The sequence below is a fragment of the Mus pahari genome, chromosome 3, assembly GCF_900095145.1.
Source record: "Mus pahari chromosome 3, PAHARI_EIJ_v1.1, whole genome shotgun sequence".
Lineage (NCBI taxonomy): Eukaryota > Metazoa > Chordata > Mammalia > Rodentia > Muridae > Mus > Mus pahari.
In genome coordinates, this window is record NC_034592.1 from 19,876,241 (window position 1) to 19,890,696 (window position 14,456).

General features: G+C 49.8%; 1 protein-coding gene across 6 annotated transcripts in view; it reads left to right on the forward strand.

The window, feature by feature from the left end:
• The window catches only part of St6galnac6 (ST6 N-acetylgalactosaminide alpha-2,6-sialyltransferase 6), a 14,166-nt gene extending 3,383 nt beyond the window's left edge, over positions 1 to 10,783 (forward strand). For 4 of the 6 annotated variants that reach the window (XM_021192938.2, XM_021192939.2, XM_029536804.1 and 1 more), the window contains 4 exons: positions 2,005 to 2,184; positions 4,643 to 5,049; positions 8,399 to 8,506; positions 9,373 to 10,783. In XM_021192938.2, coding sequence (XP_021048597.1) covers positions 2,005 to 2,184; positions 4,643 to 5,049; positions 8,399 to 8,506; positions 9,373 to 9,562 — 885 coding nt within the window. In that variant the 3' untranslated portion in view covers positions 9,563 to 10,783. The remainder of the gene's footprint in view (positions 1 to 2,004; positions 2,185 to 4,642; positions 5,050 to 8,398; positions 8,507 to 9,372) is intronic. The other 2 variants (XM_029536806.1, XM_029536805.1) reach the window with 2 other exon arrangements.
• The last annotated feature ends 3,673 nt before the right edge of the window (positions 10,784 to 14,456 follow it).

Here is a 14,456-nt window from a genome sequence, read left to right on the forward strand (position 1 = left end):
TCGAGGCCAGCCTGGTCTACAGAGTGAGTTCCAGGACAGCCAGGGCTACATAGAGAAACCCTGTCTCGAAAAACCAAAAAAAAAAAAAAAAAAAAAAAAGAAAGAAATGGTGGTGAGGCAGATGGACATGGTGTCAAGTGCACGGAGTCCCAGCACTCCCGGAGGCTGAGACGGGTGAATCTCTGGACGTTCCTAGTCTACATAATGAATTTTAGGACAGCCAGGGCTAAGTAGAGAGAGTTATCTCAAATAACAAACAACCAGAAGGAAATACTCAGCTCTCTAATTTGTCATGGTTGGACTTAAAAAAAAAAATTGTGTGTGATAGGTCTGGTAGATCCCAGGCTGGTCTCACTGTGTAACCTAGAATGACCTAGAACTCCTGATTCTCCTGCCTCCACCTTCAGAGTGCTGGGACTTGAGGCCTTTCCTCCTGTGCCTGGTTTATGTAATGTTGGGACTCAAAACCAGGGCTTCCCGAACGCTAGTTGTGCGCTCTTAACAATTGAACACACCCTGAGCTCCTACACTGGGTCTTTCTGAATTTTGGTGATGCAGAAATGCTAAAAGCATTTAGTGGGATCTGTGCCTTGAAGTTTGAGGTTTTGATGATGATGCTCTAGTGATAGTGAATGAGACCAAGGCCCTCGACTCCCAGCGAGCCGTTCCCGCTGAGAAGAGACAATTGACAAACTCTGTCGTGCACTTGTTGCTCAGCTGGGATGTCGCTGCGTGTGCTAGATGCCTTTTCTCCTTTCCAATGTTTCTATTTGCAGTGAGTGAGTTGATTAGAAATCAAGGACCTGGTGTAGGCCCCGCCCCATGGGCGGAGCCACAAGCCCCGCGGGAGACAGCGCCGCTGTAGCCCACTCACCTTCTACTACATGGCCTTTTAAGGGGGAAGTTATAGCTTCTGGGGGCTAGCCGTAGTTGAATGCCCTGGAAGAGCTGAGATTCACATAATCTGTGGTCTCCATAATCTGGGGTTCTCAGGCCCCTAAAGGGATTTAGGGGTCCTTCCCAGTTTGTTGATAATACTTCAGTGTCTCTCTAGCGCCCTCTACCGAGAAACCTTAAAAACACTTTGGCGAGGGAAAATACTTAAAAGAGCCCAGATCCATTTTCACCAAGCAGGCAAAACACATGAGGATGGAGTGAGAAGTGACAAATTCCTTCATATTTATAAGAGGTTGCTTCCGGGATTTCCTAGGAAACAGAAATCCAAGGATGTAACCTCAAGTCAATCACAAAGTTAGGAACTAATAACAAGGTAGGAAGCCTATAGATGTTCAGAGCTGGTACAACCGTTATAGGTCTGACAACACTGTTGATGGGTCTTTATTGAGTCTACAGAACCCCAAAGGTGTGTTGAGCCAGCTGTACACTGACAACTCATGGAGAGTTACTATTAGGGGAAGACATGAACTTGCATTTGCATGCCCCCCCCCCCGACCTGTGTCTAGGCATCCCCTAGGGAACCTCGTCACCCAATTCAGTTCAGTAAAGTCTTCTCAGACACTCATCTCCTGTACCCTGTAGCCCAGGCTAACATTAAACTTGCAGCAATCCTCAGGCCTCAGCCTCCAGAGTCCTAGGGGTGGTAAGTATGCAACACCATGTTGGCCTTTCTTCTTGAGAACCTTCTGCGGGCCTCAGCCAGGGGTCTGGGATCGAGATCGACCCAGCTCAGTACAGGTCTGACCTGAAGGGGCTGCAGTTTGCAAGCGACATGACTGGACTGGAAAGATAGTTAATTGGTTAAGAGGTTAAGATACGGGGAAAAAAACGAAGAAGAAGAAATAGTAGTTAAGAAGAGGTTAAGATAAGTTAAAGAGGTTAATTGTTTCGTGAGGCCCTAGGCTCAATCCTTTGCAAATAAAAAAGAACATGGTAGAGGTGACTGCCAGGTGAGGACTGGTGTCTGGGGCATGCTGGGCTGTGGGCAGGTGAGGCACTGAGCCTCTCGTGTGTGCCTGGACCCTCAATGGCCTCTTCCCTCTCCAGGAGCAGCGGTCAGCAGTGTTTGTGATCCTCTTTGCCCTCATCACCATCCTCATCCTCTACAGCTCCAACAGTGCCAACGAGGTCTTCCACTACGGCTCCCTGCGGGGCCGCACGCGTCGGCCAGTCAACCTCAAGAAGTGGAGTTTCTCCAGCGCCTACTTCCCTATCCTCGGCAACAAGGTAGAGCAGCTCCTGTGGGGCGTTCCCTGGCCGCTGATAGCCCCGCCTCTGAACTCTCAGGGCGGTCCCTGGCCGCTGATAGCCCCGCCTCCCAACTTTTTTTTCTTTCTTTCTTTTTTTTTTTTTTTTTTTTTAAATTAATCATTTTTTCCTTTTTTCTTTTAAAGATTTTATTTTTATTTATTATATATGAGTACACTGTGGCTGTCTTCAGACACTCCAGTAGAGGACATCAGATCTCATCACGGATGGTTGTGAGCCACCATGTGGTTGCTGGGACTTGAACTCAGGACCTTCGGAAGAGCAGTCAGTGCTCTTAACCGCTGAGCCATCTCTCTCCAGCCCCCAGATCTTCTTTTATACCCTTATGCCTCCTAGAGAAGAGGACAGATGAGTCCCATGAGTTAAGATCATGGCCGCTCAGGGTGGGTTCTTGGACAAGTGTTCTGTAGCAGGCCTTAGTTCTCTCTAGGGTCCTACCCTTAGGGTTAAAAACTTACATTTCTTGGTCCAGTGAGATAGTTCAGTAGGTAAAGGTGTTTGTTGCCAAGCCTGATGACCTGAGTTAGTGGAACTAGGTGGAGTTCCTTCCACCTAATAGCAAAAGGAAAAGACTGACTGTAGCAAGCTGTCCTCTGGCCTCCACACATGTGTGTTGTGGCATGCCTCCCCCTCAAATACACATGCACATGTAATTCTGAAAAATGAAAAAATCTGAGCCAGGCGTGGTGGCGCATGCCTTTAATCCCAGCACTCGGGAGGCAGAGGCAGGCGTATCTTTGTGAGTTCGAGGCCAGCCTGGTCTACAAAGTGAGTTCCAGGACAGCCAGGGCTACACAGATTCCCTTTCTCAAAACAAAATTCGTCTTCTGAGTTAGACTTCTGGTTTTCATGGCTCTCTGGGGACATACACCATAAGCTTGGGAGGAGACCGCTGAGGTTCTGGAGAACCTCAACAAAATCAGGAACAATACTGGTTGCCTTGTGTCGAGTGACCCGTGCTGTTTTCTCTGGAGAAGAGATGAGGTGATCATGGCTCTAAGACCACAGGCATGGGAGGGTCCAAGACTCCTAGGCCATGCTGAAGCGCAGCTACTCAGAAATGTCAGACGACTGGAGTCGAATAGGTAGGATTCAGCACTCTGACCTCTACGGACGTGGTTAACCAATCATGTCATCTCTCGGGACCTCTCTTTGCCCTAGGGTACCTGTGAGATTCACACACGCAGGCTGCCCTCCCTTGCTAGATTCCCTTTAGAGGCTTTGTGTATTTAGTGGAGGACCGTTGGCTCTGGGCACACCCTCCCTGGCAAAGGACCCGTAATAGGTGTTCCAGGGATGGGAGAGAAGGGGAGCGTAGGTGGTTGGAAGGTAAGGACATCTGAATCTGACTTGTCACTTCTCCCAGCCTGACGGTTAGAAGACGAGGTAGAGGGGCTGTGTCTCCCGTGTTGGAGCTTGTTGGCGGCTGTGGAGAGTTTGCATGGAGGCCTGGCGCGTTCGGAGGAAGCATTCTCTGCACACGGCTGGGTCCCAGCCAGCCTGTCTTCTGTTTCTCAGTGCGCTGCCTGTCTTCTGTTTCTCAGTGCGCTGCCTGTCTTCTGTTTCTCAGTGCGCTGCCTGTGTCTTTGTGCTTGCTGGTCCTCTGGCCTGGAATAACTTGTTCCACAGATGTGACTCTACAGACAGTTCTGAAGAAGTCCCAACTCTTCATTTCCCCCCATGTTTTTTCCTAGTGTGTGTTATGCTGTCTGTTTCCCCAACTTAAGCTTCTTCCTTGTTTTGTTTTCTAGTTTTTTATTAGCATATATTAATTAATGGGTTTTTTAATGGGTTTCTTTTTTTTTTTTTAAGATTTTATTTATTTATTATATGAAAGAACACTGTAGCTGTCTTCAGACACTCCAGAAGAGGGAGTCAGATCTTGAGCACCATGTGGTTGCTGGGATTTGAACTCTGCACCTTTGGAAGTCGGGTGCTCTTACCTGCTGAGCCATCTCACCAGCCCTTTTTTTTTTTTCTTTTTTTAAGTTATTTACTTAACATTGATCTCAGCTTCTCTTGCTACCTCTCCCCCAGTCCCTCCCTGTCACCTCCCCTCCCCCATCCACTCCTATACGGGGGTTTCTTACGACATTTTTATGATACATATAATGTAGTTCCATGATCTCACTCCTCCCTTGCCTTCTCTTTGTCAGTCTCTCCCTCCTTCAGCCACTCCCCCAGCATCCATAAACTGCCTCAAGAAGGGGTGGGACCTCTAGAGCTTCTGATGCTGCCCTGATGGCGCGCGCATGCGCGCATGTGTGTGTCCCTAGCTCTGTCCCTGGCTAGTTAGGAATATCTACAGAACCTAAATTAATGTGTTTTGAAAGATTGCAACGGCCCCCAGCCTGGCTGTGTAGCGCACAGGACCCTGCATAGAGCATCCCTGATAATGTCCCTCCGGGCACTACAGACGCTGCCGTCCCGGTGCAACCAGTGTGTGATCATCACCAGCTCCAGCCACCTGCTGGGCACCAAACTGGGCCCTGAGATCGAGCGGGCCGAGTGCACCATCCGCATGAACGATGCTCCCACCTCCGGCTACTCGGCCGACGTCGGCAACAAAACCACCTTCCGCGTAGTGGCCCATTCCAGTGTGTTCCGTGTGCTGCGGAAGCCCCAGGAATTTGTCAACCGGACCCCCGAGACGGTGTTCATCTTCTGGGGACCCCCAAACAAGATGCAGAAGCCCCAGGGCAGCCTCCTGCGCGTCATCCAGCGGGCGGGCCTCATGTTCCCGAACATGGAGGCCTACGCCGTCTCTCCCGCCCGCATGCAGCAGTTTGACGACCTCTTCCGGGGTGAGACGGGCAAGGACAGGTACCAGCCTCCCGCCTGCCCACTGCGGTCATCCCTGGCCTGATGCTCCCAGCATGCACTGTTGAGGCTCTAGTCACTTCTTGCCACCCTCTGGTCAGGTTCCCCCAGCTCTCTTCATCTCTGAACGTGGGTCACCTTCAGGGTGATGGCCATGGCCTCAGCACGCCCCCTCCTCCCCGCAGCATGCTCCACTCCAAGGGAACAGAGCGCTCTGTGTTAAATCCGTTTCTAGCATTTTCCTAAGTCTGTGGTTCTCAGCCTTCCTAATGCTGCAGCCCTTTAACACATAAAGTTCCGCATGTTGTGGTGACCTTCCCCACCCCCACCCCTGCAGCCATAAGATTACTTTTGTTGCTACTTCATGACTGTAACTTTGCTACTGTCATGATTGGAACATCTGATATGCAGGATATCCCATCGGTGACCCCTGTGAAGTCATTTGACCCCAAAGAGGTCATGGCCCACAGGTTGAGAACCACTGTTCAGGTGGTACTTCCTTCCCATAATGCTGCATTTCATGCAGAGTCTAGACTCTAGACTATTCCCAGCATGCCTTGCGTCCAGCAGGGTCTGTTCTCAGGAAACAACTTTCCTACGTGCCCTTCTCTGACTCAACCCTAGAAGCCTAGTCGTCCCTCCTATAGAAACACAGTGTGGGCCACATGTAATTTACAGTTTTATGGTAGCTATGTCAAAAAACCAGACAAAATAATAATAGTAGGTACATTTAACTTTAATGTTTTTTTTAAAGATTTATTTATTTATTTATTATATGTAAGTACACTGTAGCTGTCTTCAGACACCCCAGAAGAGGGCGTCAGATCTCATTACGGATGGTTGTGAGCCACCATGTGGTTGCTGGGATTTGAACTCAGGACCTTCGGTATTTCTGAGTTCGAGGCCAGCCCGGTTTACAGAGTGAGTTCCAGGACAGCCAGGGCTGCTACACAGAGAGACCCTGTCTCGAAAAACAAAACAAAAAACAAACAAACAAAAAATGTTCAACATAAAGCTTCTATACATGTGGTGGGAGTTTTATACCTTCTTTTTTTTTAAATACTGTGTATGAGCCTTTTGCCTGTATGTATCTCCGCACCACATGCATACTCAGTGCCTGACGAGGTCAGAAGAGAGTGTTCTACCTCCTGGAACTGGAGCTCCAGGCAGTGGTGAGCTACCATAGAGGTGCTGGGAAGTGATCCCAGGTTTTCTGGAAGAGCAGTAAGTGCCCTTAACCACTGAACCATCTTTCTGGCCCCCTTTTACACCTAATTATTTTTAAAGGTTTGCAGCTATTACAAGCGATACTTTTTACTTTTAGTTTTTGGCTCACAGTTATTGTTAGTTTATTTTTCCTGTGTGTATGCATGTGTGGGTGTGTCCCAGTGTGCATGCATGCAGATGTGCACACATATGTGTAGAGTCCCCAGGCTGAGGTCAGATGTCTTCCTGAACCACACTGTCCCGGTGGTACCTCCTTCCCGTACTGAGGCAGACGCTCTCCCTTGAACCCAGAGCTCACTGCTCTGGCTAGGCTAGCAAGCCAGTTTTCTAGGTATCCCGTTTGTCCCCACACTGGGCACTTGAATTACAGATGGGCACCGTGCCTACCTGGGACTCAGGTGGATACTGGGAGTCTGATAATGTCTGATAACGTAGCACTTGCACGGTGCGTCACCCACTGAGCCCCCTCTCCAGTCTATTGGAAGTGTGAATTTTGTTTTTTTAAAAAAAAGTTTTTTGTTTGTTTGACTGTTAAACTCACTAGTTCTAGATTTTTGTAGATTCTTTGTGATGTTTTTCACACATTAATAGTCATGGTCTCTGCAGATACAGTTTCCTTTCCTCCTTCCCAATCGCTGTGTCTTCCTTGCCCCTGCCCACTCCACTGGCTAGGGTGCACTGCAGGCTGGTTTTACTGTAGTTGTTCTTTCTAGGTGTGAGTATCGGGGTCACACATTGAAAAGTGCCCTGCTTCTGTTTTGTGGGTGAGGTTGTGCAGAGCTTGTTTCCTTAAGTCTTGGGTAGAGTTCGCTGCTGAAATTGTCTGGGCCTCAAGCCTCCCTTTCTAGAAGATGTTTAGTTTAGTTGTTGTGGTTTTTAGTTCTAGGGGTGGGAGTCTGGGTCTAAAGAATTCTAAGCACACATTCCGTCATTAGAGCTGCATCCCTATGCTCCAGGATTACTGATTCAGCATCTTTAATATTCTAGTTGTAGAATGTGCAGGCAACCTTGCTCAGCGTGGGTAGTTCCCAGGTTTGAAGGAGCTGGCCCATTTCATGTAGGATATCAGATTGATATATGTAGTTATCTGTGGACTCCTCCTTTAGCGTCTGTAAGGGAATGCACATATAAATATAGATATAGGTATAGATATAGTTATCTGTGGACTCCTCCTTAGCATCCGTAAGGGAATGCAGTCATTTCTTTTCTTCTGGTCTTTGGCAACTCTTGTCATGTTTGTTTTCTTTGACAGACTTGTCAGAAGCATCATTTCCTTGTAAATGTCTCAAAAGAGCCACTTTCCACCAAATACATGCAAGACATTTCCAATTTAAGGTGTAAGGGGTGGAGAGATGGTTCAGTGGTTAGGGGCACCTGAGTTTGGTTCCCAGCACCCACATCACAGCCACCTGTAACTCCACTTCCAGGTGATCTGATGCCCTCTGCTGGCACTTGTGAGCACTGTATTCATACGGTGTATGCACGCAGACGTACACAAGGCATGAATTTCGAGGACAGCCAGGGCTGCAGAGAAAGACCCTGTCTTAAAACAAATGAGTAAAATATAAAATAAAACAACTATATATGTTCACACACACACACACACACACATATTTTTTTGGAAAGATGTAATCAATATTAAATTCTACATTCTGCTTTTCATACTCCCCAAGGACTCCAGTGCATACTTGACAGAGCATTGCTCAGACACATAACAAGTGCTTCCTAAGTCACCATGCCTGGTGGCTGCTGTAGCCCCAGGGTCTCGGCTGTTCTTCATACCTTGCTCTGTGTTCATCTCCGAATCATCTTCTCCGACTAGTATCCTCATAGGAGTTTGCTCCCAGGGGAGGAACAGCTGCCGCTAACAAGCTTTATGGTCATGGCTGCTCCCAGCCTGCCCTGTTTAACTAACCTCTTGAGTTCATGCCCTGTTTCCTCTGTGCCCTCCCCTTTGTCAGCATGAGTGCCCCCGCAGTGGGTGGTATAGTGGTGTCTGATATAGAGGCAGAGCCTGAACAGATGGTGGATACAGCTGGGAACCTCCGTGGGGTTGACCGTTCCTCCTTGCCTGCTCCCCACCCTGCCTGAATGTCCCTTCATTGTGACTCCTCTCTGCCCCCAGGGAAAAGTCCCATTCCTGGTTGAGCACGGGCTGGTTTACCATGGTGATTGCGGTGGAATTGTGTGACCATGTGCACGTGTATGGCATGGTCCCTCCGGACTACTGCAGGTGAGCTCCCCTGGCCACTGTCCCCAGGGACCTGTGCCGGATTCCTGACTACAGGGTGGAGCTGGGAGGTTTGGAGACATGGCTGGGGTAACCTCTGAGGGCCTCTGTGGGATGGTATTCATGCTGATCTGCAGAGGTGGGCTTCTTGGAGCTGCCCCAGGGGCTTCCACTCCAAGCTGAGTTGAGTTTGTTGGTAATGACTAGATGGAGAGCCATGGAGTGCTAGCCATGTTCTGCCGAGTGCTTACCGTGCCGGGGAGCGCCATCTCCTGCCTCATTAATCCTCACACAATGCTGGAGCACCATCCCCCTCACTTCCTGAGTGCAAACGAGTCGAGAAGGGTATTTAATGAGGGGAACCTAAGGTCTCAGAAGCTGTCAGGGGTACCAGGCTTCCCAGCCCCAGTTCTTAACCACTGTCTCACCCCCAGCCTCCAGTGCTGCTCTGTAGAGAAAAGAAAAAGGTTACATTTTGTTTAAAAGAAGCTGGATGGTGCCTGCCGTGGTGGCCCACGCCTTTAATCCCAGCACTTGGGAGGCAGAGGCAGGCGGATTTCTGAGTTCGAGGCCAGCCTGGTCTACAGAGTGAGTTCCAGGACAACCAGGGCTACACAGAGAAACCCTGTCTCGAAAAACCAAAAAACCTAATCTACACACACACACACACACACACACACACACACACACACACACACACGCGCGCATGTATCTAATATTCCCATATATTTATAGGTAGGGAAACCGAGGCTCAGGGAAGGACAGAGATTGACCCCACTGAGGCTCTGGAGCAGGTGAGGGGTAGAAAGGACCCCTAACAGGCGTCCACCTTGACCCCCTGTCCCTGACTCCCCGTTTGCTATGCCCAGCCAGCGGCCCCGCCTGCAGCGCATGCCATACCACTACTATGAACCCAAGGGGCCGGACGAGTGTATCACCTACATCCAGAATGAGCACAGCCGCAAGGGCAATCACCACCGCTTCATCACCGAGAAGAGGGTCTTCTCATCCTGGGCCCAACTCTACGGCATCACCTTCTCCCACCCCTCCTGGACCTAGCCATCCTGTCCACCGACCTCGGACAGATACAAACGAAGTGGCTCTGGGCCCAGCCATCTAACCATGGCTATCTTCCAGCCAGTTCAGGCTGGCTGGAGTATTTCCCAGCCAATCAAATCAGGGCCTTGATGAGGGTTTTTTCCTCCAGCCAATCGGGGCTGGAGTTGTCTCTTGGCCAATCAGGGATTTGGAATTCTGTATGGTTTGATCGGGTGTCAGGGGATCTTTCTCGTCTAGTCAGGGTCTGAGCGTAGTCTATCAGGGTATAGGGGTCTTTCTGAATCAATCTGAAGCTTAGGACATGTTTTTTTCCCATAAGGCTTTGCTTCAGAGCCCCAGGAATGGGCCCCAATGAGGTCCTATCCTAAGGATCTGGGGACTTGGCGTTGTCCCACAGTTGCCAGAATCAGAGCTACTGTATGGGGGTGGGGCTTCCAGGAGGCCAGGTCAGAGGACTTGTGGAGTTCTAGGAGTGGTAGGGAAGCCTAAGAGGTAGGAGCCGGTGTCCAGTTCCCAGTTTCTTCCTGAGTGACCTTGGACAGACCCTCTTGTCTTTCTGGTATGCTGTGCTGACATCATAGCTCTGTGTGCGGAGACCCTCACTCTCCGTTATACTTAAGTGTAAATTCCTCGCAGGGGGGGACTCAGCTCCCTGGGGATGGGGAGCCTGGGGTACCCTTCCCTGCCTTCTTCTAGAAACTTTAGGGTATTTTTGTGCAAGTGCCCCCCCATGGTTGGGGGATCCCTGACAGAAATGGGGCAAACATGAAGTTGTTTCTCTAGCCCCTCAATCCAGCTGCCATTAGCCTGGCTCTGGAAAGGCCAGGCATCTCTTCCTACCGTCCAGCAGGAGAGCGTTCCCTGCTGCCCGAAGGAGCCTTTGGGGCTTCCCAGCCACACCAGGGCTTCGTGAAGTCTTAGGAGATGCTGAGGACTTTGGGGAGAAGTATCTTCCCCCAGGTTTGGGATCAGACTAGAGATGGGGGCTGGGTTCTGCCCCTTGCTTAATTAAGCACTTTATTAAGGGCAGGACTGGGTGGGGGTGGGGGTAACCCCTATTCTTCCACAGCCTGCAAGGGAAGGGCTTCCAGAAAGAGGCTGTGGACTGGGGGTTGGGGAGACTGGCCAGCAGTGAGCCCTGCACACCGAGGTAATGGAGGTTGGGCAGTGACAGTCCCAGATCTGGTTTTGTAATGATTTATACAGAAATAAACTCGCCTAAGCCCAGTCCCGTGTTCTGTGTCTTGAGTCTGAACTCTTTGTTTGTGTCCCTCTGCCAGTTGGGAGTATCCTAAGGACCATCCTGTAGCCTTTGGGTTCAGAGCTTGCAAGAGGGGGATGTCAGATTTTTGTTTTAGCTGCCTGGAGAGTCTTGGGTCCAGACCGGATAGATCTATGTGATGTTGAGCAAGGGCTTATGTCTCTGAGAATACCAGTCAGTGGTCAGATACTGCCTGCTCCCAAGCAGCCTGAGTTCTAGGGAGAGGATACCAGAGTTCCAGGGAGAATTCTGACAAGTTGAAAGAAGTTAACGCCTTGCATCTGCAGCTGAAGAGGAAGGGGAAGGGATGTAGGGAAAGAGCCGCCTGGGACCAGAAGTCAACACTTGGGACCCAGGGCCGAGGGCAGGAAAACATCCTTCGAGGTAGAATGAGCTTGGCGGGTTGTATAAATAGCCACTGGCCTCTTAGCACAAGGGCTGTTTAGTTAGACAGGCGGGAGGTGAAGGGTCCCTGACTCCAGAGAGGAAATTACAGCCTGCTACAGCAGATAAGATACCCTTGGGAGCAGAGCCTAACAAAGGGTGACTGTGTGACAGAGGCAGGCTGCTGGGGTGGGGGTGGGGGGTGGTCAGAAAGAGAGCGGTCCTGGGCTCTGCGCCAGGTAAGATGGTGGGCCACCAGGGCAGGCAGGCAGGCAAGAGAGACATTTAATATTTGTTCCTTGTCTCGTGTGCCTCAGTGAGACAGTGTCGGCTGGGACCGGTTACTCAGGGCCAACGGGCCGGCAGCCAGAAGTACCCTCCCGAGGGTGGCAAAGCTGTGGCCTTCAGTGACCGCAGCAACAGGCTGCTAGACAGGAGGTCAGAATATGGTGGGACCAGGAGCCCGGCAACCATTGTGATACAGGCATTGAGGAGGGGACCGGAAGCTTCCAGTGACATACTAGTTGTGTTTCTTGTGGTGCCCCTTGTGGGTACACTTCCACCTCCATGTAAAGGCTGCTGGGAAACTGGATCCTTTGTCTCGGCCACAGGTGGGTGAGTGTTCTACCTGTTCCACCCGTCCAGCTGGGGCATAACTGTCCCTTTTCAGGTACTGACCTAAGGCTGTGAGCTGCAGTGTAGCTGGCCTAGGGTCATCTACCCCATCCCCACTCTCACCCCAGTGGGGTTTCCAAGCCCCAAGATTCTTTCTGTAGTCAAAGTATTTAATTTTATTTTTTCACTATGTGTCTGTGTGTACATAGGCGTGCAGGTGGCCAAGGAAGCCAGGTGTGTCGGCTTCTCCCAGAGCTGGGGTTATTAACTGTTACGAGCCGTGCAGTTGTGAGTGACTGGAACTAAACCCGGTTCCCTGGGAACAGCAGTATGTACTTTTAACTGCTGAGCCATCTCCCCGGCCCTCAAAATATTTTTTTTAGTATTTTAAACTACTTTCACTTTTATTTGCTCATGTTTTAGAATTTTCTGGTTATAAAATGACTGAAACTGAGGGCTGGAGAGGTGGCGAGTGGTTTGGGAATGCTTGTTGCTCTTCAAGAGGACTTGGGTTCAATTCCCAGCACCCACCTCAAGTAGTTCACAACCACTTGCAATTCAAACTTCAGGGCATCTGATGCCCTCTTTGGCCTTTACAGGTACTTGCACACACATTATACACACACATACACATAAATTAAAAATAAAATCCTAAGCCAGGCGTGGTGGTGCACTCCTTTAATCCCAGCACTCGGGAGGCAGAGGCAGGCAGATTTCTGAGTTTGAGGCCAGCCTGGTCTACAAAGTGAGTTCCAGGATAGCCAGGGCTACACAGAGAAACACTGTCTCAAGGAAAAAAAAAATTCCTAAAGCCAGCAGGATGGCCCATGCCTTTAATCCCAGCACTTAGGAGGCAGAGGCGGGAGGATCTTGGTGAACATAGTGAGTTTCAGGAGACACACCTTGGGGCGGGGGGGGGGATAAGAAAAAAGAAAAAGACTTGCGGGAGAGGGGTGGGAGTGAGGGTGGTTGCTGGGGAGATGGGTTGGTGGTTATAAGCGCTTGTTCTTACAGAGGACCCGAGTTTGATTCCAAATACCCACACTGTAGCTCATAATTGGGGCTGCCACATGATGCTTAAGAGTCATCTGTGGGGGCTGGTGAGATGGCTCAGTGAGTAAGAGCACTGACTGCTCTTCCAAAGGTCCTGAGTTCAAATCCCAGCAACCACATGGTGGCTCACAACCATCTGTAATGAGATCTGATGCCCTCTTCTGGTGTGTCTGAAGACAGCTACAGTGTACTTACATATAACAATAAATAAATCTTAAAAAAAGAAAGAAAGAAAGAAAGAAAGAGAAAGAAAGTCATCTGAGATTCCAGTTACAGAGAATCCAAAGCCTTCTTGTGACTTCTGTGGGCACTACACTACATGCATACACTACATACATACATGCAGGCAAAATACACATGAAGTAAGTAAATCCAATTACACACAAAAACCTTTTTAATTAAAACACAGAGCCGGTGAGATGACCCAGGAGGTTCTGGTTGCTTCCTGCCAAGGCTGACCGCCTAAATTAGATCCCTGAACTTCACACAGTGGAAGAAGAGGACTGCCTTGCAAGTTGCCCTTTGACCTCCACACGTGTGCTATAGCACACATGAGCCCACACATTCACGTGCCCCCCCCCACATACAATGAGTGTGAAAAAAAAAAAAAATAGAAGAGAGCCTGTGGATACAGCCCGGTTGAAATAGAGCTTACTTAGCAGGAGGAAGCTTCTGGCTCCATCCTTAGCTCCAAGGAAAAGGGGCATGGTTGAGTGTCCTTGTAAGCCCAGCAACCCAGCAGGCAGAAGGGTCAGATGTGTGAGATTAGGTCTCAAAGGGAAAAGGGGAGAGGAAGAGGAGGGAGAGGGGACAGGAAGGGGGAAATGTGTGGAGGGGACACCCGGGTCTGCCCAGCTCCACGGGGGACACGGCAGGAGAGGGACCCTGAGCCAAGGCACGGCCATGTTAGGGTTCTGTATTTTTTTATTTTTAAGATTTTTGTGTATATGAGCGCTTTGCTGCCGTGGCTGTGTGTGCGCCATGTGTGTGCCTGGTGCTGTCGGGAATCAGCTCCCCTGGAAATGGAGTTTCAGTTGTGAGCTACCGTGTGGGTGCTGGGAATCGAACTAGAGTCCTCTTTAAGATCAAGTACTCCTAACCACTGAGTCAGCTTTTTCAGATAGAGTGTCTCTGTGGAGCCCTGGTGGTCCTGAAACCTTCTAAATACACCAGGCTGGTCTGAAATTGATACCCCCTAGATAGCAAAGGATGACCTTGAATTAATTAATTAATTTCTTTAAAAGATTTATTTATTTATTATATGTAAGTACACTGTAGCTGTCTTCAGACACACCAGACAAGAGTGTCAGACCTCATTACAAACGGTTATGAGCCACCATGTGGTTTCTGGGAATTGAACTCAGGACCTTCAGAAGAGCAGTCAGTGCTCTTAACTGCTGAGCCATCTCTCCAGCCCCAGCTCACCCTTCTCTTGACCTCATCCTTCCCACTTGGTTTTTCGAGACAGAGTTTCTCTGTGTAGCCCTCCCTGGCTGTCCTGGAACTCACTTTGTAGACCAGGCTGGCCTCAAACTCAGAAATCTGCCTGCCTCTGCCTCCCAAGTGCTGGGATTAAAGGCA